This window comes from Moschus berezovskii, chromosome 22 (genome assembly GCF_049115385.1).
Source record: "Moschus berezovskii isolate FMDL1 chromosome 22, NW_MosBer_1.0, whole genome shotgun sequence".
Lineage (NCBI taxonomy): Eukaryota > Metazoa > Chordata > Mammalia > Artiodactyla > Moschidae > Moschus > Moschus berezovskii.
In genome coordinates this window covers 7863069-7884665 of record NC_142481.1, presented here as the reverse complement: position 1 = coordinate 7884665, position 21597 = coordinate 7863069, and the positions used below count along the sequence as shown (strand labels likewise).

General features: G+C 53.0%; 2 protein-coding genes across 8 annotated transcripts; both read left to right on the top strand.

The window, feature by feature from the left end:
- The first annotated feature begins 1915 nt into the window (after positions 1–1915).
- On the top strand, positions 1916–9315 carry FCGRT (Fc gamma receptor and transporter). Of its 5 annotated transcripts, XM_088830164.1 has the most exons (8): positions 1916–2064; positions 2496–2582; positions 2908–3156; positions 3265–3540; positions 7530–7799; positions 8106–8186; positions 8424–8540; positions 8827–9315. In XM_088830164.1, the coding sequence occupies exons 2-8, from the start codon at positions 2510–2512 to the stop codon at positions 8904–8906; spliced, it is 1146 nt and encodes a 381-aa protein (XP_088686290.1). In that variant the 5' UTR covers positions 1916–2064; positions 2496–2509; the 3' UTR covers positions 8907–9315. The 5 variants fall into 5 exon arrangements, with proteins under 5 accessions (XP_088686290.1, XP_055267570.2, XP_055267573.2 ...); XM_055411595.2 differs by lacking the exon at positions 8106–8186 and having other exon boundaries at positions 8424–8567; XM_055411598.2 differs by lacking the exon at positions 8106–8186 and having other exon boundaries at positions 1917–2064.
- Positions 9316–9696: 381 nt separating this feature from the next.
- RCN3 (reticulocalbin 3) lies at positions 9697–18405 on the top strand. Of its 3 annotated transcripts, none has more exons than XM_055411592.2 (7): positions 9697–9812; positions 10216–10463; positions 12256–12458; positions 13455–13627; positions 14964–15024; positions 17408–17607; positions 17852–18405. In XM_055411592.2, the coding sequence occupies exons 2-7, from the start codon at positions 10222–10224 to the stop codon at positions 17957–17959; spliced, it is 987 nt and encodes a 328-aa protein (XP_055267567.1). In that variant the 5' UTR covers positions 9697–9812; positions 10216–10221; the 3' UTR covers positions 17960–18405. The 3 variants fall into 3 exon arrangements, with proteins under 3 accessions (XP_055267567.1, XP_055267569.1, XP_055267566.1); XM_055411594.2 differs by having other exon boundaries at positions 9767–9812; positions 10199–10463; XM_055411591.2 differs by lacking the exon at positions 9697–9812 and adding an exon at positions 9846–9998.
- The last annotated feature ends 3192 nt before the right edge of the window (positions 18406–21597 follow it).

Genomic DNA, 21597 nt, shown 5'->3' with positions numbered 1-21597 from the left:
CTGAGAGGCCTCATGGCTAAACCCCAAGGTCATTCTGACAGGAGGAAAGGAAGATCCGAATGGGGACACTACAGCAGAGTCAAGGGAGGGCACGCTCTGTGACCATGACCATGCTAGGCTGGATAGTGTTCCCTCAAAGCTGTCTATGTCCTAGAGCTCCAAAACCTGTGATCACGTGACCTCGTTTGATGAAGGAAACTTTGAAGATGTGATTAAATTCAGGATCTTGTGATGGGGAGATGATCTTGGATTATCCAGGTGGGACCACTGTCATCATAAGGGTCCTTAGAAGAAGGAGGGTCAGCAAGTTTCTGAGAAATGCAGAAAGTTTCTTGCCTGGTTCGCCAGCAATGCAGGAGACAGCAGCAGGAGCTGTGGGTTCGATCCCTGGGTTGGGAAGATCCCCTGGAGGAGAAAATGGCAACCCACTCTAGGATTCTTGACTGGGAAAAGCCCATGGACAACATTATTCTGGATGTTTCTGTGTGGGTGTTTGGAGGTGAAATTACACTGAAATCAGTGGACTCTGAGTAGAGCCGAGCACCCCCACCATAATGTGGGTGGGCCTCATCCAATCAGTCGAAGGTGGAAAACTGACCTCCCCTCAAGCAAAGGGGAACCCTGCCCGTGGATTGCCTTTAGATTTCATCTGCAAGATGAGCTCTTCTGGGTTTTCCAGATAGCCTGCCTTTGGACTTGAACTGTAACTCTTTCCGGTCACCTCTATCACATTTTGAACTCGCCAAGTCTCCACGATCACATGTGCCAATTCCTTATACTAAGTCTCTTTCTCTATATATATACATCCTGTTGATTCTGTTTCTCCAAGAAACCCTGACTAATATATCATATGACCTAGCAAGTCCACTCCTATGTACATAGCCAAAAGAACTGAATACAGCTATGCAAGAAAAAAAATTAAAAACAACAACCTTGCAAGCAAATGTTTACAGCAGCATTATTCACAATAGCCAAAAAAGTGAAAACAACCCAAATGTCCATCAACTGCAGAAGGGACGAACAAAGTGTGGTCAATCCATACAACAGAATATTATCAAACCGTGAAGAGGAATGAAGTCCTGCTGCATGCTACCATGTGGCTAAATCTTGAAAATAGCATGCTGGGAAATTCCCTGGAAGACCAGTGATTAAGACTCTGCGTTTTCATTGTGATCTTCTGCAAGTCCTGCGGGGAGGCCAAAAAAAAGAAAACCCCCACAGTACACTAAATGAAAGAAGCAGATATAAAATGCCACATTAATTTGAAATGTCCAGAATAGGCAAATCCATGGAGACAGAAAGTAAATTCATGGTTGCCAGTTGCAGGGGGGAGAAGGGACCACTTAATGTGTCTGGGATCTCCTTTGGGATGATAAAAAAGTTCTGGAACTAGATGGTGGTGATGGTTGCACAACATTGTGAGCGCACCAAATGTCACTAATAGTAACTCCTTTGTCTTGGGCACTTTACCACAATAAAACAAGTGAATGGATGCGTTATAGCAGGAGTGTGGGCTGGAAGTGGGAGACTGGATGATGCCCCAAGTATGGTGTAGAATATTGGGTCTGTGCCTTACTGAGGTCATACCAGAAGATGTTAAGGAACTGCAGGGGCACTTTAAGAGGCCCCTTGGGGGAGGAAGGAAGAAATGTGGACGCTGGAGGACTTTTATCACCGCAGGCGTTAGTGACCTTGTTGGGGTGGGGGGCGGACAAGGAGATAAGGAGGGGACCCACACAGACCCCCCAGTTTGGCACTCGGATAATACTGACTCCCAATTTTGTCATGAATGTGCTGGGTGGCTGACATTCTCAAGATAAGAAAATCAGGGAGCAACAGTGCAAGAGAGGAAAAAAAAAGACAACAGTTTCTCGAGAGAGGCAGAGACCGACACTCAGCCAGACCCGGCCCTGGGCCCGGGGTGTGCCCTACAGCTGTAGGGGCGGGGTTGGATATTCCTGGAGTCGAGGAGCCGTCGTCTCTGGACAGGATGTGAGAGAGGAACTGGGGTCTCCAGTCACGGGAGCCAGCTGGGGCCGCAGAGGGAAGGGATCGCGGCTGCCAGTGAGTCCAGAGCTGGGGCCCCCAGACCGAGGGAGGAGAGGGCCGGGCTCAGGACTCCAGGGTCTCAGGGACTAGGAGCCGACGATCTGGACTTTGGGGTCCGAGGGAGGAGGGGACGGGACTCGCGGGTCTGAGGGAGGAGGAGGAGGAGGGAGGAGGAGGCGGGGCCGAAGTCTGAGCCAGGAATCTCAGCCTATCCAGGCTCTGTAACTAATTAACCAGCGCGGATCAAATTAGTGGGTGAAAGTTCATCCAGGAGGAGGGCCTTGTCGTCATCCTCCCCCCGGGATCGAGCTCCTCCACCTGCAGCCGCGGGCGCGCGGGGTAGCCGGGCCGGGCCGGGCCGGGCCGGGCCAGAGCTGAGGGAGGGACGGCGGGTGGGAGGGGCGGGCCGGGGGTCCGGAGGAGTCACGCGCCCCCTCCCGCCCCAGGTCTCCCACTCAGGATGCGGCTTCCCCGGCCTCAGCCCTGGGGGCTCGGTCTGCTGCTCGTCCTCCTGCCTGGGGCGCTGAGCGCAGGTGAGGGGCTGCCGGGGGCTGCACGAGGGAGGTGCCAGCCTCCGGGAAATGAGCGAAATCCGAGGTCCCCGGCTCGAGCCGGGGGACTTCCTTCTCGGCCGCGTTTCGTCTGGTTTCCCACGATCTTCTCTCCCTCTGGCGGTCTGTCTGGAAAACACCTGTCCCCTTCTTCCTGGGACTCTAGTCCCCTCTCTGGTCTGGCCTTCCCCACCCATACGCCACCCCGCCAGGGTCTGGCCCCTCTGTCTGGGGAGGGGTCTTTTCTCTCCCTGGGTGTCTGTCCCATCTAGGTCCCCCGGCCCATCTGTGCTCTCTTCGCCGGCAGAGAACCATCGCTCGCTCCAGTACCACTTCACCGCCGTGTCGGCCCCCGCCGCGGGGACCCCTGCTTTCTGGGTTTCGGGCTGGCTGGGGCCCCAGCAGTACCTGAGCTACAATAACCTGCGCGCGCAGGCTGAGCCCTACGGCGCGTGGGTCTGGGAAAGCCAGGTGTCCTGGTATTGGGAGAAAGAGACCACGGACCTGAGGAACCAGGAGAGGCTCTTCCTCCAAGCGCTCCAAGTTTTAGGCGAAGGTGAGACGGGGACTTTCTGGGCTGGGAGCTTGGATCCCGGGTCTGAGGGAGGAGGGAACGGCGGGCCCCCTGCTCCCGGCCCTGCTCATCCGAGTGTGGGCACCCCAGGCCCCTTCACCCTGCAGGGCCTGTTGGGCTGCGAGTTGGGCCCTGACAATGTCTCAGTGCCAGTGGCCAAGTTTGCCCTGAACGGCGAGGAGTTCATGATGTTTGACCCCAAGCTGGGCATCTGGGATGGTGACTGGCCTGAGTCCCGGACCGTCAGTATCAAGTGGACGCAGCAGCCGGAGGCGGTCAACAAGGAGAAGACCTTCCTCCTCTACTCCTGCCCGCACCGGCTGCTGGGGCATCTGGAGAGGGGCCGAGGCAACCTGGAGTGGAAGGGTGAGTGACCTCCTGATCACCGCAGGCCCCCTCCATTCCCAGGGCCTCATTCCCTTCCCCAGCCTCTCCCCGTCGGCCTCCCTGACTCCAATCCACCCTGCTCCCCCATCATCATGTCTCTGCGGGTCTTCCTCCACCCCCAGGGGTCCCCAGCCCCTCTCCTGCACACAGCCCTCCCGTTGCTCCCAGAGCCCTTGGGGCACGGCTCAGGCCGCTCAGCCTGGCATTGCAATCCCACGTGGCATGGCCTCTGCCCCTCACCTCAGCCTCTGCTGTCTCCATCTGCCCCACTTGGCCAGACGCAGTCACCCAGAGACCCTTGAGCTCGCCCCGACCCTCCCATTTCTCCACCTTTGCCAGTTTCACTGGTGCCAGAGGCCACGGTGTCAGGTTCCACTCTGGCCCTGAGGTTTTTTTCTCTCCTCCTTCAGAGGCCCGCAGGACCTTATGTGACCTCCATTCCATACAGCGCGTGTCACTCGGAGCTGTAATTACAGGCATGTCTAGGGAATTCAAGGGCTGCAGTTTAGAGCTCTTTTGTCCTCAGCCTCTCCAACATTGAGTTTCCTGCTTCTATCTCGGCCCTCAGTTCAGACTCTCCTCCACCCAGGAGTCAGATGAACGGTTTAAAAACAAAAATAAGCACCCATCCCACCCACGCTTAAAACCAGACCACAGATTCCCACTAATCTTGGATGAAAATCCAAACTCTACTCCGAGGCCTGCAAGCCCTGCATGGTCTGGCTGCTTTCCACCGCTGTAATTTCACAATGCCCCCAGTGACACTGGACTTCTCCCTTTCCTCCAATACGTCAGGTTCTTTCCTCCCTCAGGGCCTTTGCACCAGCTGTTCCCGCTGCTTTAAAAAAAAATTAATTAATTTACTTTTGGCTGTGTCAGGTCTTCATTGTGGCAACACTGCAGACTTCTCTCTAGCTGTGGTGCCCAGACTCAGTTGCCTCACAGCATGTGGGATCTTAGTTCCCCGAGCAGGGATCAAATCCCTGTCCCCTGCATTACAAGGTGGAGTCTTAATCTCTGGACCACCAGAATAGTCCCCAGTGTTCCCTTTCCTTTTGATTCTCTTCCTTGGGCTCCAGCCAGGGCTGGGTGCTTCTCATGCTAGAGGTTTGACCTTGAATGTCCACTCTTCAGTAGGGCCCTCCCTGGCTAAAGGGCGCCCCTCCAGTCGCACCCGCATTACTGTCTCTCATGCCACTGTTTTTTGTCCATTCATTCATTATAGCATCTTTCATTTTTTGTTGCTTTTTTTCTTGAGGTGTGACTTACCTATCTAAAGTACACTGCTCAGGGACTTTCCTGGTGGTTCAGTGGTGAAGACTCTGAGTTCCCAATGCAGGAGGCAAGGGTTCGATCCCTGGTCAGGGAACTAGACCTGCATGCCACACAGTGTGGCCCAAAAAAAAATACATGGCTCAATTTTTTTTTGGGGGGGGGCTGTGCTACTCAGGGATCAAACCTGTGCCCCCTGCATTGGAAGCACAGAGTCTTAACCACTGGCCACTAGGAAAGTTCCTGAACCTGGAATTTATTTGTCAAGAAGTTTTATATTATGGATTAAAATGTTTAAATAGTTATAGGACTACTACTCAATTGTAAAATTTCTTCTTGTGTCTGTTCAGGAACATTGTATCTCTCAGGAATTTGTCAAGTTCATTTAAATTTCAAGTGTGCTGGCTTGAAATGTTTCATATCCTCTATCTATTGAATGATGGTAGGGCCTGTCTTATTTTCCCTCACCACACTTTCACAGCCTGTTTCCCTTTCATTTATTTTAAAAAATATTTATTCTTGGCTGTGTCTGGCCTTAGTTGTGGCATGCAGGATCTTCCCTTGTGGTGCTCGGGGTCTTCATTTTGGCGAGTAGGCTTCTCTCTAATTGTAGGGCATGGGCTCGGTACTTGCAGGGCTCAGGCTTAGTTGTCCTGCAGCACATTGGATCTTAGTTCCCCGACCAGGGATCAAATCCACAGTTTCCTGCATTGGAAGGCAAATTCTTAATCACTGGACCACCAGCGAAGTCCTCTCTTTCATTTCATTTCAGTTCAGTTCAGTCGCTCAGTCGTGTCCGACTCTCCGCGACCCCATGAATCACAGCACACCAGGCCTCCCTGTCCATCACCAACTCCCGGAGTTCACTCAAACTCATGTCCATCGAGTCGGTGATGCCATCCAGCCATCTCATTCTCCGTCGTCCCCATCTCCTCCCGCCCCCAATCCCTCCCAGCATCAGACTCTTTTCCAGTGAGTCAACTCGTCGCATGAGGTGGCCAAAGTATTGCAGTTTCAGCTTTAGCATCAGTCCTCCCAATGAACACCCAGGATTGATCTCTAGAATGGACTGGTTGGATCTCCTTGCAGTCCAAGGGACTCTCAAGAGTCTTCTCCAACACCACAGTTCAAAAGCATCAATTCTTCAGAGATCAGCTTTCTTCACAGTCCAACTCTCACATCCATACATGACCACGGGAAAAACCATAGCCTTGACTAGATGGACCTTTGTTGGCAAAGTAATGTCTCTGCTTTTTAATATGCTATCAAGTTTGGTCATAACTTTCCTTCCAAGGAGTAAGCGTCTTTTAATTTCATGGCTGCAATCAGCATTGGCAGTGATTTTGGAGCCCCCAAAAATAAAGTCTGACACTGTTTCCACTGTTTTTCCATCTATTTCGCATGAAGTGATGGGACCAGATGCCATGATCTTTGTTTTCTGAATGTTGAGCGCTTCAAGCCAACCTTTTCACTCTCCTCTTTCACTTTCATCAAGAGGCTTTTGAGTTCCTCTTCACTTTCTGCCATAAGGGTAGTGTCATCTGCATATCTGAGGTTATTGATATTTCTCCCAGCAATCTTGATTCCAGCTTGTGCTTCTTCCAGCCCAGTGTTCCTCATGATGAACTCCGCATATAAGTTAAATAAGCAGGGTGACAATATACAACCTTGACGTACTCCTTTTCCTATTTGGAACCAGTCTGTTGTTCCATGTCCAGTTCTAACTGTTGCTTCCTGACCTGCATACAGGTTTCTCAAGAGGCAGGTCAGGTGGGCTGGTATTCCCATCTCTTTCAGAATATTCCACAGTTTATTGTGATCCACACAGTCAAAGGCTTTGGCATAGTCAATGAAGCAGAAATAGATGTTTTTTCATTTACATATACACAAATGTTCATCTCTCTGGTAGCTCAGAGAATCTGGTGGGAAAGAATCTGCCTGCAATGCAGGAGACCTGGGTTCTATGCCTGGATTGGGAAGATCCCCTGGGGAAGGGAGTGGCTACTTCGGTATTCTTGCCTAGAGAGTCCCATGGACAGAGGAGCCTGATGGGGTCACAGAGAGTTGGACATGACTGAAGCGACTGACACACTCCTCTCATTAGAACACAAGCTCTTTGAGGACAGGGACTTTTGTCTGTCTTGTTCACTGCTGTATCTCTAGTGCCTGGAAGAGTGCCTGGCACATCCCATGGTAGATGTGTGTATGTGTTATTGTAGGAACGACTGGAAGAGAGACGGATACCCTTGTGGTGGGCAGGTTGGATATCAGTACCCCTGAGAGGGCCTTTCCCCCTTTATCGTTATGTTCTCTAGGCTCAGGACAGCATAGGGCACGATCAGGTGTAGTATGGGGGCTTCCCAGGTGGCACAGTGGTAAGGAATCCACCTGCCAATGTAGGAGACGCAAGAGACGCAGGTTCGATCCCTGGGTCCGGAAGACCCCCTGGAGTAGGAAATGGCAACCCACTCCAGTATTCTTGCCTGGAGAGTCCCATGGACAGAGGAACCTGGTGGGCTACTGTCCATGGGGTCACAAGGAGTCAGACATGACTGAGCGACTGAGCACACAGCACAGAGCACAGCACACGGCGCGTGGTGGGACCTGCTGGGTAGAGGGCAAGGAATGGAGGCCTTTCTCGATCTCTGAGCAACCGTGGGCCTGGGGCTTAGGTCTGTATGCCTGTTCGTCTGCAGAGCCACCCTCCATGCGCCTGAAGGCCCGACCCGGCAGCCCCGGCCTCTCTCTGCTCACCTGCAGTGCCTTTTCCTTCTACCCACCTGAGCTGAAGCTGCACTTCCTGCGGAACGGGCTGGCCATTGGCTCTGGTGAGATGGACATGGGCCCCAACGGTGACGGCTCCTTCTACGCCTGGTCATCACTCACAGTCAAGAGTGGCGACGAGTACCACTACCGCTGCGTGGTGCAGCACGCGGGGCTAGCCCAGCCCCTCACGGTGGAGCTGGGTGAGGTCCCGCTGGGGAACTGTGCTCCTAACTTCCGGTTGTCTTTTCTCCCTCTGCTGCAGCAACCCTTCCTGAGTCTGATTGCTTTCTGCCCCACCGCTGCCAGTTCGTCCAAAGCCTGACAGCCTCTTGTCCTGCGTTGCTTGCCTCCCCAAGTCTGAGTGCCTTCCATCCTGCTGCTGCTGGCCTCGTTGATTCTGGCCACTCGTTAACCGCTATGGGAAGTCCTACCTAAGTCTGACCACCTTCCATCCTGCTGCTGCTAGTTTTCAGGGAGTCTGACCATTCGTTGTCTGCTGCTGCCAGGCCTCTATGAGTCTGATGTTCTACTGCTCTGTGCCCACCCCTCCTCTCCAAGTTGGAATACTGCCCACTCTGCTGCTACAGGTCCCTTGACCAGAGTGATTGAGACCCCTCTTGCTACAGCTGGTTCTTATATCCAACCTGGGGGCTTTCTGGACCTAGAACATCCTGGGCGTGGCCTTCCCTTTACCCACACCCACTCCCCACAACCTGGTGCTGGGATCTCTGGGGTTGGGAGGGACTGCGAACCCCTAGTCCCCTGTCCTGACTCAGACGTGGCGGAGGGTCCCTTAAATATCTCACAACATTATCTGACTGCAGAATCACCAGCCAGGCCCTCGGTGCCAGTGGTGGGGATCGTCATCGGCTTCTTCCTGCTCCTGACAGTGGCTGCGGCAGGAGCTCTCCTGTGGAGAAGGATGAGGAAGGGGCTGCCAGGTGTGGGACGTGCCTCAAGAGAGAGGGGTAGAGACCCCCTCCAAAATCGGGAGACTCGTTCCTGCAGGGACACAGACCCAGAGAGAGATGGGGAGAAAGAAAACTGGAGGGGAGAAAGAGACTCAGAGGGGGATAGAAATCCATAGAATAGGACGGAGACTGAAAAAGACACAAACACACGCAAACAGCACACACCACACACACACACACACACGTGGGGAGGGGCGGTCAGAGACCTGGAGGACTTCAAAGATTCTAATGATCTCCTTTGTCCCTCTCTTCTCAGCTCCTTGGATCTCTTTCCGTGGGGAGGATGTAGGGGCCCTCCTGCCCACTCCTGGCCTGTCCAAGGATGGTGAATCTTAGGACAAAAATGCATTCCCAGCAACTGCCGGTCATCCCCCATCCTGGCTGTTACCAGCTAATGTCCTCAGGTCCTCTTCGTGCTGTGAGACCTCCGGGAATCCTGGTGTTTTTGAGCCTCCGGAAGGAGCCCGATGTCCTCCCTCTGGATTTTTCCTCCCATGATCTGCCTCAGTTCCCCCTACTGATATATATGGTTCTTTTCCAGCTCCACATATAACATGGGTTTGGGCCCAAATCGTTGTGTTCTCATCGTTTCAACTTTTTTAGGGAATTGTGAGGGGAAATAAATGGTGTAAGCCTTGGGCTTCAAATCTCTCCTGAGGCTAACTTGTTGCCATGGTGGAATTTGCCAATTTTATATACCAAGTCATGTATTTTTAATGAATAAATTTCACAAATATTTACTGGATGTTTGTGCCAGGCATTTTGAGGAATTCTTGGCTGGAGTCTGATCTGACTTCTTGGTGTAGCGGAAGAGATGTTCCCTCCTTGAGGGAAAGGAAAGCCTCCTCTGGCTCCTAGGTTCCCTTTCCTAAAACCTGCGGACAAAGAGGCTTTGAAGCTAGAGCAACTGGAGGTGGTCGGGCAGGCCGCCCCGACGCCTGCCGGGAGTTGTAGTTTCCCCGGACGTGTCACTCCGGAGTTGCCCACTTCGCCGTCACTGGGAAGGGGCGGGGCCGAGCCTCGCGGGGCCGCGCTTTCCTTTGTGGACGTGGCGAGGGGCTCTCTTGGCCCGCCCTGCTCTCTTTGGCCCCGCCCCATGAGGCCCTCAAGAACGCTCATTGGCTGGGGGGCGGGGCCTATGCTCTTCAGGAGGCGGGACCTTACTGGAGAGCCGCCAAATTTGGCATCTTTTTGGAGAACGCAGCGTGGAACGTAGAGAGCGAAGTGAAGCCATCTGACCCGGTAAAGGGAGGCGGGGGCGGGTGGCCTGTCCAGGGAGGACGGTTTGGGTCCGCTTGGGTGGAGGATTGGGGACCAGGCTGAAAGCGATGCCCACGAACCTGCAAGATTTCTCTCTAGCCACGACCCTGCCCTGAAATACGCGTGGGAAGTGCGCCACGTCTCCCGCTTGAATCCTACCTTCTTGGGGTACTTCTCTGGGACTTCCTCGGAGGATTCGGTCCCCACAGCTGGTTAACCTCTGAGAATCCCGCCTTCCTTTCCCCCTTCCTGTCCCTTCTTGAGGCCCAAACTTGCAACCAGCTACCAGCTCTCTGTCCTGTCCTGGCTTCCCCCGTCCCCATCCTCCCATCCTCTCTCTGTCCTTTTCTTGTGACCCTGACTCCTAGCCTCCGCCACTCCTCAGGAACTGATGATGTGGCCACCGTTACTTCTGCTGCTGCTGTTGCTGCTCAGGCATGGAGCCCAGGGAAAGCCATCTCCTGATGCCGGCCCTCATGGCCAGGGGAGGGTGCACCACGCGGCCCCCCTGAGCGAAGCCCCTCATGATGACTCTCACGGGAACTTCCAATATGATCATGAGGCTTTTCTGGGACGAGAAGTGGCCAAGGAATTCGACCAACTCACCCCAGAGGAAAGTCAAGCTCGTCTGGGGTAGGAGAGAGATGGAGGGGAAGGAAGATTGTAATTTTCAAGAGGGAGGTTAGGGGAGCCCTCAGTGAGAAGGTGATATTTGAGGCATGTGGGTATATGGGGTGATAGCATTCCAGGAGAGGGAACTGTAAATGCAAAGGCTCTGAGGCAGGAGGGGGAATGATGTGCCTGGTGTACCTGAAAAAGAGAGAGGTCTATGTGACTGGAACCCAGTGAGCAGAGGGAGAAAGTAGCGGGTAGTAGCAGAGAGAAGAGAGGGATCAGGTTGTGCAGGGCCTTTGGGGCCCCAGTGAGATGAGAGCTATGGAATGGCTCTGAAGGAGGAGGTGAGACGACTTCGGTTTTAACAGGATCCCTCTGGTTGCCATGCAGGGCACAGACTATAGGGAGCAAAAAGTAGACAGCCCATTGAGGAAGGGACTGCAGTCTTCCAGGTGGGAGATAAGAGACCAGGGTATCCAACCTCAGGGTGGAGATAGCTGTGGTGGTCAGCTATGCTGACTGGAATGTTGTGCATGGATGGAGTTGGATGAAGTAGGCTAACGCATTTGTGATCGCGCTTACTACAATGCCCAGCACCGTTCAAAGGGTTTACCAGGCTTAACTCATTTAATCCCAACATCCACAGTGTGAGGTATGTTCTGTTATTTATTCCCATTTTACAGAGGGGGAAACTAAGGCACAGAGAGATTATATGACTTGCCCACAGTCACATGGCCAGCAAGAAAAGGCAGCAGGATTTGAACCTCAATTTCTGGTTCTAGAGTCCAAGCACTTAACCACAGCTCGAACCTCAGGGTAGCCGGAGCAGACCAGAGACAACATAACGCTGGAGGGATGAGTCAGAGACCTGGGCAGGGCCATCTCAAATTGGGTTCTGGGGACTGGGTCGAGGGGCTTTGGGAAGGAGACAGGAAAAAGGGCTCCGTTAGGGGTCGGGCGGGGACACAAACCAATGACGGGACGTTACCAGGGATGGGACCTGGGAACCGACAGGCGTGGCCTGAGAGAAGGGGCATGAGGTGGTGGCCTAAAGGGGCTTGACCTGAGACAGGGAGGTGTGCAGGATCAGGCTGGAGCTCGGAGAGGAGTGGGTGAAGGCCGAGCCCGCCGTGTTGGGGGTGATAGTCATAGGGCAAAGCCTGATAACGGCTAGGAAAAACCAGGCGCAAGTGGAGAGTCGCAGCATACCTCGGGACTGCAGGGATATCTGCCTGAGATAGACGCGCGCGGCCAGGGAGGGCGCGGTACAGAGGGCGGGGCTAGAGGGGCTGACGGGCCAGAAGATTGGCGGAGCCAGGGAAGGGGGCGGAGCCTGAGACGGGGAGCAGTCCCGACCGCATGTTGCCGTGGCAGCCGGAGTTCAGAGTGAATCTTGGGACAGGGAATCTGCGGGCGATGGGCGCGGTGTGACTCCCTGCCCTCCGTCCCCTCCCAGCTCTTTCAAGTGAGAGATGGAACACGCGCAGGGTTGAGAGGTGGGGCCAAGGTGGAGGGTGGGACCCTGGATTGTCATAGGTCCTTTCCCCAAGCCGGCGAGTTGTAGAGCGGAGCGCCAGCCACAGGCCCGCTGCTTCTCGGCAGAGAGGTTATCGCCTCTGGGAACGGAGCCTTGATTGAGAGGGCGGAGCCCTAAGGTGGGAGTGGTCCTGGGATTGACAGATTCCTCCCCCCGGTTTGCCGGCGGGGACAGCATTTTCAGTCCTATATGGGGATGTGTCTCCAGTGTCTAGAAGGCGGGACCCGGGGTGGGCGGGGTCCGAGACTGACGTGCGCCCGCTCCGGCTCGCAGGCGCATCGTGGACCGCATGGACCGCGCCGGGGACGGGGATGGCTGGGTGTCGCTGGCCGAGCTCCGCTCGTGGATCGCACACACGCAGCAGCGGCACATACGGGACTCAGTGAGCGCGGCCTGGAACACGTACGACACAGACCGCGACGGGCGTGTGGGTTGGGAGGAGCTGCGCAACGCCACCTACGGCCACTATGAGCCGGGTACGCGGCGAGAACCGACCCCTCGTCCCCGTGACCCGGACCTTTGTGACACCTTCATCCTGAGAATCTCAAGCCACGTTAACCAGATCCATAACCTCTGACTTCTGACACTTGACCAGGGCCCACCCGCAATCCCTGATCTCTGGTTTCTCATTCTGACATCCACTGGGGACCTCAGTTTCTTGACCAGGGACATCTAACCGCCGGAGCCCTATCAGCCTGACCTTTGACCTCTGACTTCTCATCCTGAGAACCCCAAAGCCATTGCCTCTGCCTCTGCCTCTGAATTCCCGCCTCTCATCACCAGGCCCAAGCCCTCTACCCGGCTACGGCTCTTATCCTCTGGCGCCTGAACCCTCACCCCAGCGCCCCCCTCCAGACTGTTCTTCACATACCCTCAGGGGGATCGTTTCACACTCAGAGCTGACCCTGACCTTCCTTTGCTCACAGCCTCCCATGGCTCCCCAGGGTCCTCAGGCTCATCCAACCTCAGCCCCACCTCAGCCAACCTTCCACTTTCGATTTTCTGCATTTTCTGTCCCAGCTAAATGGATCTTCTGCAGTTCCCCTGAACTCACCATCCTCTGCTAACCTCTGTACTCTGCACATACCATTTCCTTTGCTGAAAATGCTCTTCCCTTCCTCTGTTCCCAGCAAGCTGAGTCAGTAAACTGCACCAGAGTGTGACTTCAGGGCCCAGAGGGCCGGTGTCAACTCAAAGTCCATGCTTCCTGACTGCATAACCTTGGGCAAGTGATTTCCTCTCTCTGAGAGTTTTCTTCATAAAGTGAGGACAAACAAAATAAGTCACTGTACTCGCTTCTTGGGAGAATGAATTGCAGTTTTGTAGATAAAGAGCTTAGCACATCATCAGCTCTCACTACAAGGTAGCTACTGTTAATTATTATTAATCGGTAGAGGTCTTCCTGCCGTGACTCCCCTGAATTAGATCCCTCTATCTTAAAACCCAGTCCACCAAGACCCCTCCTTCCCCAGGTGAAGAATTTAATGATGTGGAGGATGCGGAGACCTACAAGAAGATGCTGGCTCGGGACGAGCGGCGTTTCCGGGTGGCTGACCAGGATGGGGATTCAGTGGCCACTCGGGAGGAGCTGACGGCCTTCTTGCACCCTGAGGAGTTCCCTCACATGCGGGACATTGTGATTGCTGTGAGTGGGGCCCGAGGAATCCGGCTTCTTACCTCCCTTCCTGGGACCTAGGCTTCTGATGCCAAGGCTTGCCTCCCAGCGTTTACCTTGGGGGCCCCAGTGCCCAGCCTCCACCCCCTAGTGTCTGACCTCTCCTAATCTGGCCTCCCCCTTTCTTTTCTTTTTTTGATATTTATTTATTTGGCTGCACTGGGTCTTTGTTGTGGCATATGGGATCTTTAGTCATGTCCTGAAAATTCTTGGTTGTGGCACATGGGATCCCATTCCCCGACCAGGGACTGAATGCATGTCCCCTGCATTGGGAGCATGGAGTCTTGGCCGCTGGGCCACCAGAGAAGTCCCTGGCTTCCCCCTTTCTGTGCTCACATTTGGGATCCAAGCACCCAGGCTACCTTCAGAAAATCACCCCCCTCTGTAAGTGCCTATCCAGGCTGAATCCCAGGAAAATTCCAACCCCAGACATGGAGTGTCCACTCTGAGGCCAATTTCTGCTTGCCCCCCACCTTCTATTACTTTATGATTTTTTTTTTCTTTGCCAACTCTGTCTGTATTCTAGAGTGACAGGATTTTTTTTTTTCTCTTCTCCCTTTTCTTTTTTTCTACTAGACTTTAATCTCTGGAGCCATTTTAGGTTCATAGCAAAGTTGAAGGGAAAGTCCAGACATTTCCCCTGTCCCCCTGCCCATGCTAAGGGTCGTTAAATTCTTCCACCTGTTCCACCTGGTGGGGGTTTCAGTATCTTTATTACATTAGACATCTCAAAGGATATTGCTCAGAATATTCTTTAGTATTTATTTTTATGTATTAGGCTGCACTGGGTTAGTTGTGGCATGCAAACTCTTTTTTCAGTTAATTGATTATGTGTATATTTGGCTGTGCTGGATCTTCACTGCCATGCAGACTTTTCTCCAGGTGCAGTGAGCAGGGCCTACTGTCTGGTTGTGGTGAGCAGGCTTCTCACCGCGGTGCCTTCTCTTGTTGTGGAGTACGGGTGTGTGAGCTTCCATAGTCGGGGTGCTTGGGATCAGTTGTTTCAGCTCCCGGCCTCTAGACAGGCAGATTCTTTACCACTGAGCCACCAGGGAAACCCTCATGCAAACTCTTGGTTGTAGCACGTGGGATCTAGTTCCCCATCCAGGGATCGAACCTGGGGTCCCCTGCATTGAGAGTGAAGAGTCTTGGCCCCTCAACCACCAGGGACGTCTCTGTGGCTCGGAATATTACCTGCAGCTCTTGAAGAGAAACTTAACGACCACACTCCTATTACTTTGTCCTGTTCGACTGCTTTCCTCTGTTTCTGCATCTTCTCAGCCCCGATGCCTCTCTCTCTCCCCAGGAAACCCTGGAGGATCTGGACAGGAACAAAGACGGCTATGTGGAAGTGGAGGAGTACATCGGTGAGTGAGCACTGGTTCCCCCCGGGGACGTCTGTCCTCTCCCCAGCCACGGGCAGCAGCTGATACACATCAGCCGTTAGAGCAAAGGCCCTCTGGAGTGGGAGCCGCCTGAATCCGTTCACCCAGACACTCACTGAGCATCCGCTGTGGGTCGGGCCTGGGAGGCCTTTACTGATGATGTATACTTGCTGAGTTTGGGAACATCGTTTTAAAATTATGTATTGATCTATTTATTTTTGGCGGTGCTGGGTCTTCGTGGCTGTGTAGACTTTTCTCTGGTTGCGGAGAGTGTGGGGCTACTCTGGAGTCATGGTGCATGAGCTTCCTATTGCGGTGTCTTCTCTTGTTATCGAGCACAGGCTGTAGGGCGTGAGGGCTTCACTAGCTGCGCCACAAGGACTCTAGAGCTCAGGCTCAGTAATTGCGGAGCACAGGCTTAGTTTCCTTGGGGCATATGGGATCTTCCCAAATCGGGGATCAGACCTGTGACTCCTGCATTAGTGAGTGGATTCTTTACCACTGAGCCACCAGGGAAGCCCTCCAGCAAATCTTGATCAAACACCCACCGTGTGCCAGGCCCAGGAAACATGTATTGACTTCCTTCGGTGTGCCAGACCAGAAAAGCATGTGTCAAGCCCCTACCTTGTGCCTCAGTTTCCTCATCTTGTAAATGGAGATAATTGACCACCTACCATGTAGGAGCTATATATAGTCAACCCAAATCCCCAGCAATGGATGAATGGGTAAACAGGAGGGGATCCAGCCAGGCCATGGAACGCTGTTCAACTGTAAAAAAGAATGAAGCACCATCCACATAACAATGTGGATCAGCCTCGAGAACATCAGGGCAAGTGAAAGAAGCAGACATAAAAGGCCACACACATCGTACAAGATCCCATTTATTTGAAATGTCTAGAGAAGGAAAATCCATAGCGATAGAAATCAGATAATGAGCTTCCAGGGGGCTGGAGGGAGGGAGGAATAGGGAGTAACTGCCAAATGGGTACAGGTGTCTTTGGGGAAATGAAAATGTTCTGGAACTAGAGGGAGGGGTCTACTGCACATTGAGAATGTGCTAAGTGTCACTAATGGTGAATCTTAGGTTGTGGGCTTTTTACCACAATTGAAAAAAAAAAAAGAACCCCACGTAATTTCCAGTTACTATGGTCATCATTTCCCATAAGAAATGACGACTGGGACCTCTCTGGGGGTACAGTGGGTAGGACTGGGCGCTTTCACTGTCATGGCCACAGGTTCAGTTCATGATTGGGGAACTAAGATCCCGCAAGCCATGAGGTGTGGCAGGAAAAAAGAGAAGCCTGAAGGTTAACTGGGTAATTGTCTGCCCAGCACCTGCTCCATTATTTTTTTCCCCTCCTGCTCCATCTTTGATGACATCTCTCAGACAGCTCCCTGGTTCAACCCCCGAGGAGAAGAAGGCATTCTGTCCCAATTATGGTGGCTTTGTGTCTGGTATAATAAAAGACTTGTCTGTAAGGTATTCCGGATCTATCTGTGGGCCCTTGGGGCCAAGGGTTTTGCGAACAGGTATGCAATGGCAAGCCACTCCAGTACTCTTGCCTAGAAAATCCCATGGATGGAGGAGCCTGGAAGGCTGCAGTCCGTGGGGTCGCTAAGGGTCAGACACGACTGAGCGAATTCACTTTCACTTCTCACTTTCACACATTGGAGAAGGAAATGGCAACCCACTCCTGTGTTCTTGCCTGGAGAATCCCAGGGATGGGGGGGCCTGGTGGGCTTCCGTCTATGGGGTCGCACAGAGTCGGGCAGGACTGAAGTAACTTAGCAGCAGCAGCAGCAGCACAAAGGATTGCCACAAAGGTGGGGCTCCTAGAACCTTGAGGGATGTTGTGGGTGTGGTGAGCTGTTCAAAGTGTAGCTTCAGAAGATCGCCTATAAAAATTTTCACTTCCTCCTTCCTATGAGCACCTACTGTGTGCCAAGCACTGCACACTCTTGTGTCACGGGTGTGTCAACCGAGTGCATGGATGATTCCATCAATCAAATGACCAATCCATCCGTGAAGTCAGTTTCCCGGTAGCACAGGGGTCCCTGGAGAAGGAAATGGCAGCCCACTCCAGTACTCTTGATTAGAGAACCCCATGGACAGAGGGACCTGGCGGGCTACAGTCCATGGGTCGCAAAGAGTCGGATACGACTGAAGCGACTTAGCACGCATACCGTGCATGCATAAGGGATCACCTGTAAATCAGGTTTGTTCCTAATCGGATTTAAACAGAAGAGGAAATTAAGGCAAAGAACAGTGAAAGGCCCGGGATCCGGAAATGTCAGAACCAGGCTGGGAGGTCCTGGGAGCCGCCCTTGATGTCACCCCCTCTCGCCCCTGACTCCCACATCCCAGCTGACCTATACACGGCAGAGCCCGGGGAGGAGGAGCCGGCCTGGGTGCAGACCGAGCGGGAGCAGTTCCGGGACTTCCGGGATCTGAACAAGGACGGGAAGCTGGACGGGAGTGAGGTGGGCCACTGGGTGCTGCCCCCCGCCCAGGACCAGCCACTGGTGGAGGCCAACCACTTACTGCACGAGAGCGACACGGATAAGGTGCGCGGATGGGGCCGGCGGGCGGGCGGCGGGCGGCCACTGTGGGATGCACAGAAATGGCCAAGACGCGGGCCTGGGGCTTTGAGGTTCTTGTTTGCAGAAAGGAAGAGGGACAGAGAGTTTGAGATGGGGAGGGAGAAGAGCTGGGGAGAGGGCGATGGAGATCGGGAGGCCGCCCTTAGTTTCAGGGAGGAGCCTCCCAGATGGGGTCCATTGCCGGTCCCCTGACCTCTGACCTCCGCAGGACGGGCGACTGAGCAAGGCTGAGATCCTGGGCAACTGGAACATGTTCGTGGGCAGCCAGGCCACCAACTACGGCGAGGACCTGACTCGGCACCACGACGAGCTCTGAGCCCCATGAGCCCTCTGCCGCCTTGTCACCCCCCGGGGTGACCTGGGGCGCCCCTGTGGCCTGGCCCCCACCTGCCCAGCCCTGCAGGAGGTGGACACTGACCTCGGCGTCCCCCTGCCCCTGGGCGCTCCACGGACTCACCACTGGGTCAACTTCTCTCCCTGAGACACTGCAGCCCCTCCCAGCTTCCCAAAGGGGCTCACAGGCCCAAATGATGAGATGAGGGACCACCCCTTTCTCACTGGCAGAGTCTCCCAGCCCAGACCAAGACCCCTGACATCAAGCTCAGCCTCCAAATCCCTCCACTAACCCCCAAGCTCCAAATCTGAGCCTCACCCCACACAGAGGAGAAACACACCCCCGGGTACCCTGAACTCGCCCCCAGCACCTGCCCAAAGGATGTCTTTTCTGCCAGGGAGGCAATAAAATCCAGTGCTGGGGCCTCACTGTGTGTCTCTCTGAAGGGGGGACAGGGGCCTCGGGGGCTGTGACTGGGAGAGGAACGTGTTGGGAGTTGGGGGACTGCTGTGGGCTGAAGGAGGGGACTAGGCGTTTGAAGAGGGGGCTCTAGGGGTTGGGCAGGGTTTGAGACTGTTCCTTAAATTATACATAATGACCCATCTCGGGGAACCCTGCCTCCCAGGTTGTTTGGTTGCTCAGTCGTGTCTGACTCTTTGCCACCCCATGGACTACAGCACACCAGGCTTCCCTGTCCTTCACTGTCTCCCAGAGTTTGCTCAAACTCATGTCTATTGAGTTGGTGATGCCATCCAACCATCTCATCCTCTGTCATCTCCTTCTCCTGCTCTCAATCTTCCCCAGCATCTTTTCTAATGAGTCGGCTCTTTGCATCAGTGGCCAAAGTTTTGGAGCTTCAGCTTCAGCCTCAGTCCTTCCAGTGAATATTCAAGATTCATTGCCTTTAGAACTGACTAGTTTGATCTCCTTGCAGTCCGAGGGACTCTCCAGAGTCTTCTCCAGCACCACATTTTGAGAGCATCAATTCTTCATTGCTCAACCTTCCTTATGGTCCAACTCTCACATCCATACATGACTACTGGAAAAGCCATAGCTTTGACTAGACGGACTTTTGTCAGCAAAGGGATGTCTCTACTTTTTAATACGCTGTCTAGGGTTTCATAGGCTCCCAGATACTGAGCACTAAGCCAAAATACCTGTTTAACTCACGGGAAACCTACCTAGGCTCACCTGTGAATGACTGTGGGAAGGAAGAAATGAACACATCCCCTCCAGGCTCTGACCCAGAACCAGGACTTGCTCTCTCCCGTTTAGTATAAAAGAAGCCTGAATTCTCACTCGGAGAAAATGGTTCTTTGAGACAGTAGTCCACCCCTTGTTGGTCTGCTGACTTTGTGAATAAAGTCACTATTCTTTGTTCTGACAACTAATCTCTGGATTGATTGGCCTGTTGTGAGGGGAGCAGTACCAATTTTGGCAAAGCCAACTGGGACCCTCCTTGCTCCTGGCCAACTCGCCCCTGTTAGGGAATTTTGGGGTAAAGCCCTAGCAGCTGTGGGACCACTTGTCCTGAGGATCTTCCCTTCAGAATTCCCCAAAGCAGCACCAGCTGCCCCATAGCTTGGCAGCTGGAGCAAGAAATTGACATGTGGGAGCCGCTGGGTTCCATACAGTAAGGTAAATCGTTTCCGGAGGAAACTTTTCCTCCAGTTGGGGCTTTCTCCCTCCAGAATAAGCCAATTTGTTTTGTGTTGAAGTGGGGTACCCTGTTGGAGAGAAGCAATGATTGCTGAACTTCTCCCTGAATTGTGAACTGGTTTGTTTGTTTCCTTGGATGCTGGCATTTGTGTGTGCTGTGTGTGTTTTATTTTTCTTGCGTTTCTGTCTTTGCACATTGAGGAATGTTCCAACTATCCCGAAAGAAAACCCTCTGGGGCACATCTTGGCTAGACGATCTGATTACAGCTACAGACCCATGACTGAGAGGAAGATAGCGGGTAACAACGTGTCGCCACAGAACCTGGTGGGATCTCCACTGGAGGGCTGGGGAGCGCCACCATGGGGCTCTGTGCCCAGTACTGTCGCCTTCGCTGTGTTGACTCCATTGTCTGCAGTCTCCTGGGCTGTTGGTCTGGATGCAGCGGCTCTCCAAGGAGTCACACTGCACAGGGGTTGAACTGATGGTTCTTGTGATACATAAAACCTCGAGGCCAAACTTGAGGATTTATTGTGAGTTTTGCTTGTGGTCTGGGGTTTTTAATTTCATTTTGCTTTGGTACCATTTCTTTATTTACACGCTGATGTCAAATGGAGGAAAGGAAGACAGACACAGATACACATATACAGACACGCATGCTGATAGACACAAAACCTGTCCATCCCTGTCCCCAACTGGGGCATGCCCAGGGAGAAGAGAAAGGTTTCACTTGGTTCCTAAAATCACTGAAGGCCTTAGCCCAGAATTCAGCCCACTTGGTGGATGCTAAGGCCAAAAGGCATCTTTTAATGGTTCGGTTCAGTTCAGTCGCTCAGTCGTGTCCGACTCTCCGCGACCCTATGAATCACAGCACGCCAGGCCTCCCTGTCCATCACCAACTCCCGGAGTTCACTCAAACTCATGTCCATCGAGTCGGTGATGCCATCCAGCCATCTCATTCTCTGTCGTCCCCTTCTCCTCCCGCCCCCAACCTTTCCCAGCATCAGAGTCTTTTCCAGTGAGTCAACTCGTCGCATGAGGTGGCCAAAGTATTGCAGTTTCAGCTTTAGCATCAGTCCTTCCAATGAACAACCAGGATTGATCTCCTTTAGAATGGACTGGTTGGATCTCCTTGCAGTCCAAGGGACTCTCAAGAGTCTTCTCCAACACCACAGTTCAAAAGCATCAATTCTTCGGCGATCAGCTTTCTTCACAGTCCAACTCTCACATCCATACATGACCACTGGAAAAAACAGCCTTGACTAGATGGACCTTTGTTGGCAAAGTAATGTCTCTGCTTTTTAATATACTATCAACATTGGTCATAACTTTCCTTCCAAGGAGTAAGTGTCTTTTAATTTCATGGCTGCAATCAGCATCTGCAGTGATTTTGGAGCCCCAAAAAATAAAGTCTGACACTGTTTCCACTGTTTTTCCATCTATTTCCCATGAAGTGATGGGACCAGATGCCATGATCTTTGTTTTCTGAATGTTGAGCTTCAAGCCAACCTTTTCACTCTCCTCTTTCACTTTCATCAAGAGGCTTTTGAGTTCCTCTTCACTTTCTGCCATAACGGTAGTGTCATCTGCATATCTGAGGTTATTAATATTTCTCCCAGCAATCTTGATTCCAGCTTGTGCTTCTTCCAGCCCAGTGTTCCTCATGATGTACTCTGCATATAAGTTAAATAAGCAAGGTGACAATATACAGCCTTGACGTACTCCTTTTCCTATTTGGAACCAGTCTCAATTGCTATGTATGGTTTTACGAGGTCTTTGAATAGCTCTGTAGCTATTCTGTGGTGAAGCAAGGAAGACTAATGGAATTATCTAGGTGCAAGCATTTGTGTATTACATCAGGGTGAGAAAAAGACAGTTGTCACTTAATGGTAATAGAAACCCAAGAGAATATCTATCACACAGGAAGAAAAGGAAGGGAGCGAGTTGACATAGAGTTGAGCCA

Coding starts and splice junctions, on each gene's coding strand:
- FCGRT (XM_088830164.1), top strand. CDS start 2,510: ATGCGGCTTCCCCGGCCTCAGCCCTGGGGGCTCGGTCTGCTGCTCGTC. Junction 2,583..2,907: donor GCCTGGGGCGCTGAGCGCAG/GTGAGGGGCTGC, acceptor CTTCGCCGGCAG/AGAACCATCGCTCGCTCCAG. Junction 7,800..8,105: donor GCCCCTCACGGTGGAGCTGG/GTGAGGTCCCGC, acceptor TGCTGCTGCCAG/GCCTCTATGAGTCTGATGTT.
- RCN3 (XM_055411592.2), top strand. CDS start 10,222: ATGATGTGGCCACCGTTACTTCTGCTGCTGCTGTTGCTGCTCAGGCAT. Junction 12,459..13,454: donor CTACGGCCACTATGAGCCGG/GTACGCGGCGAG, acceptor CTCCTTCCCCAG/GTGAAGAATTTAATGATGTG. Junction 17,608..17,851: donor ACGAGAGCGACACGGATAAG/GTGCGCGGATGG, acceptor TGACCTCCGCAG/GACGGGCGACTGAGCAAGGC.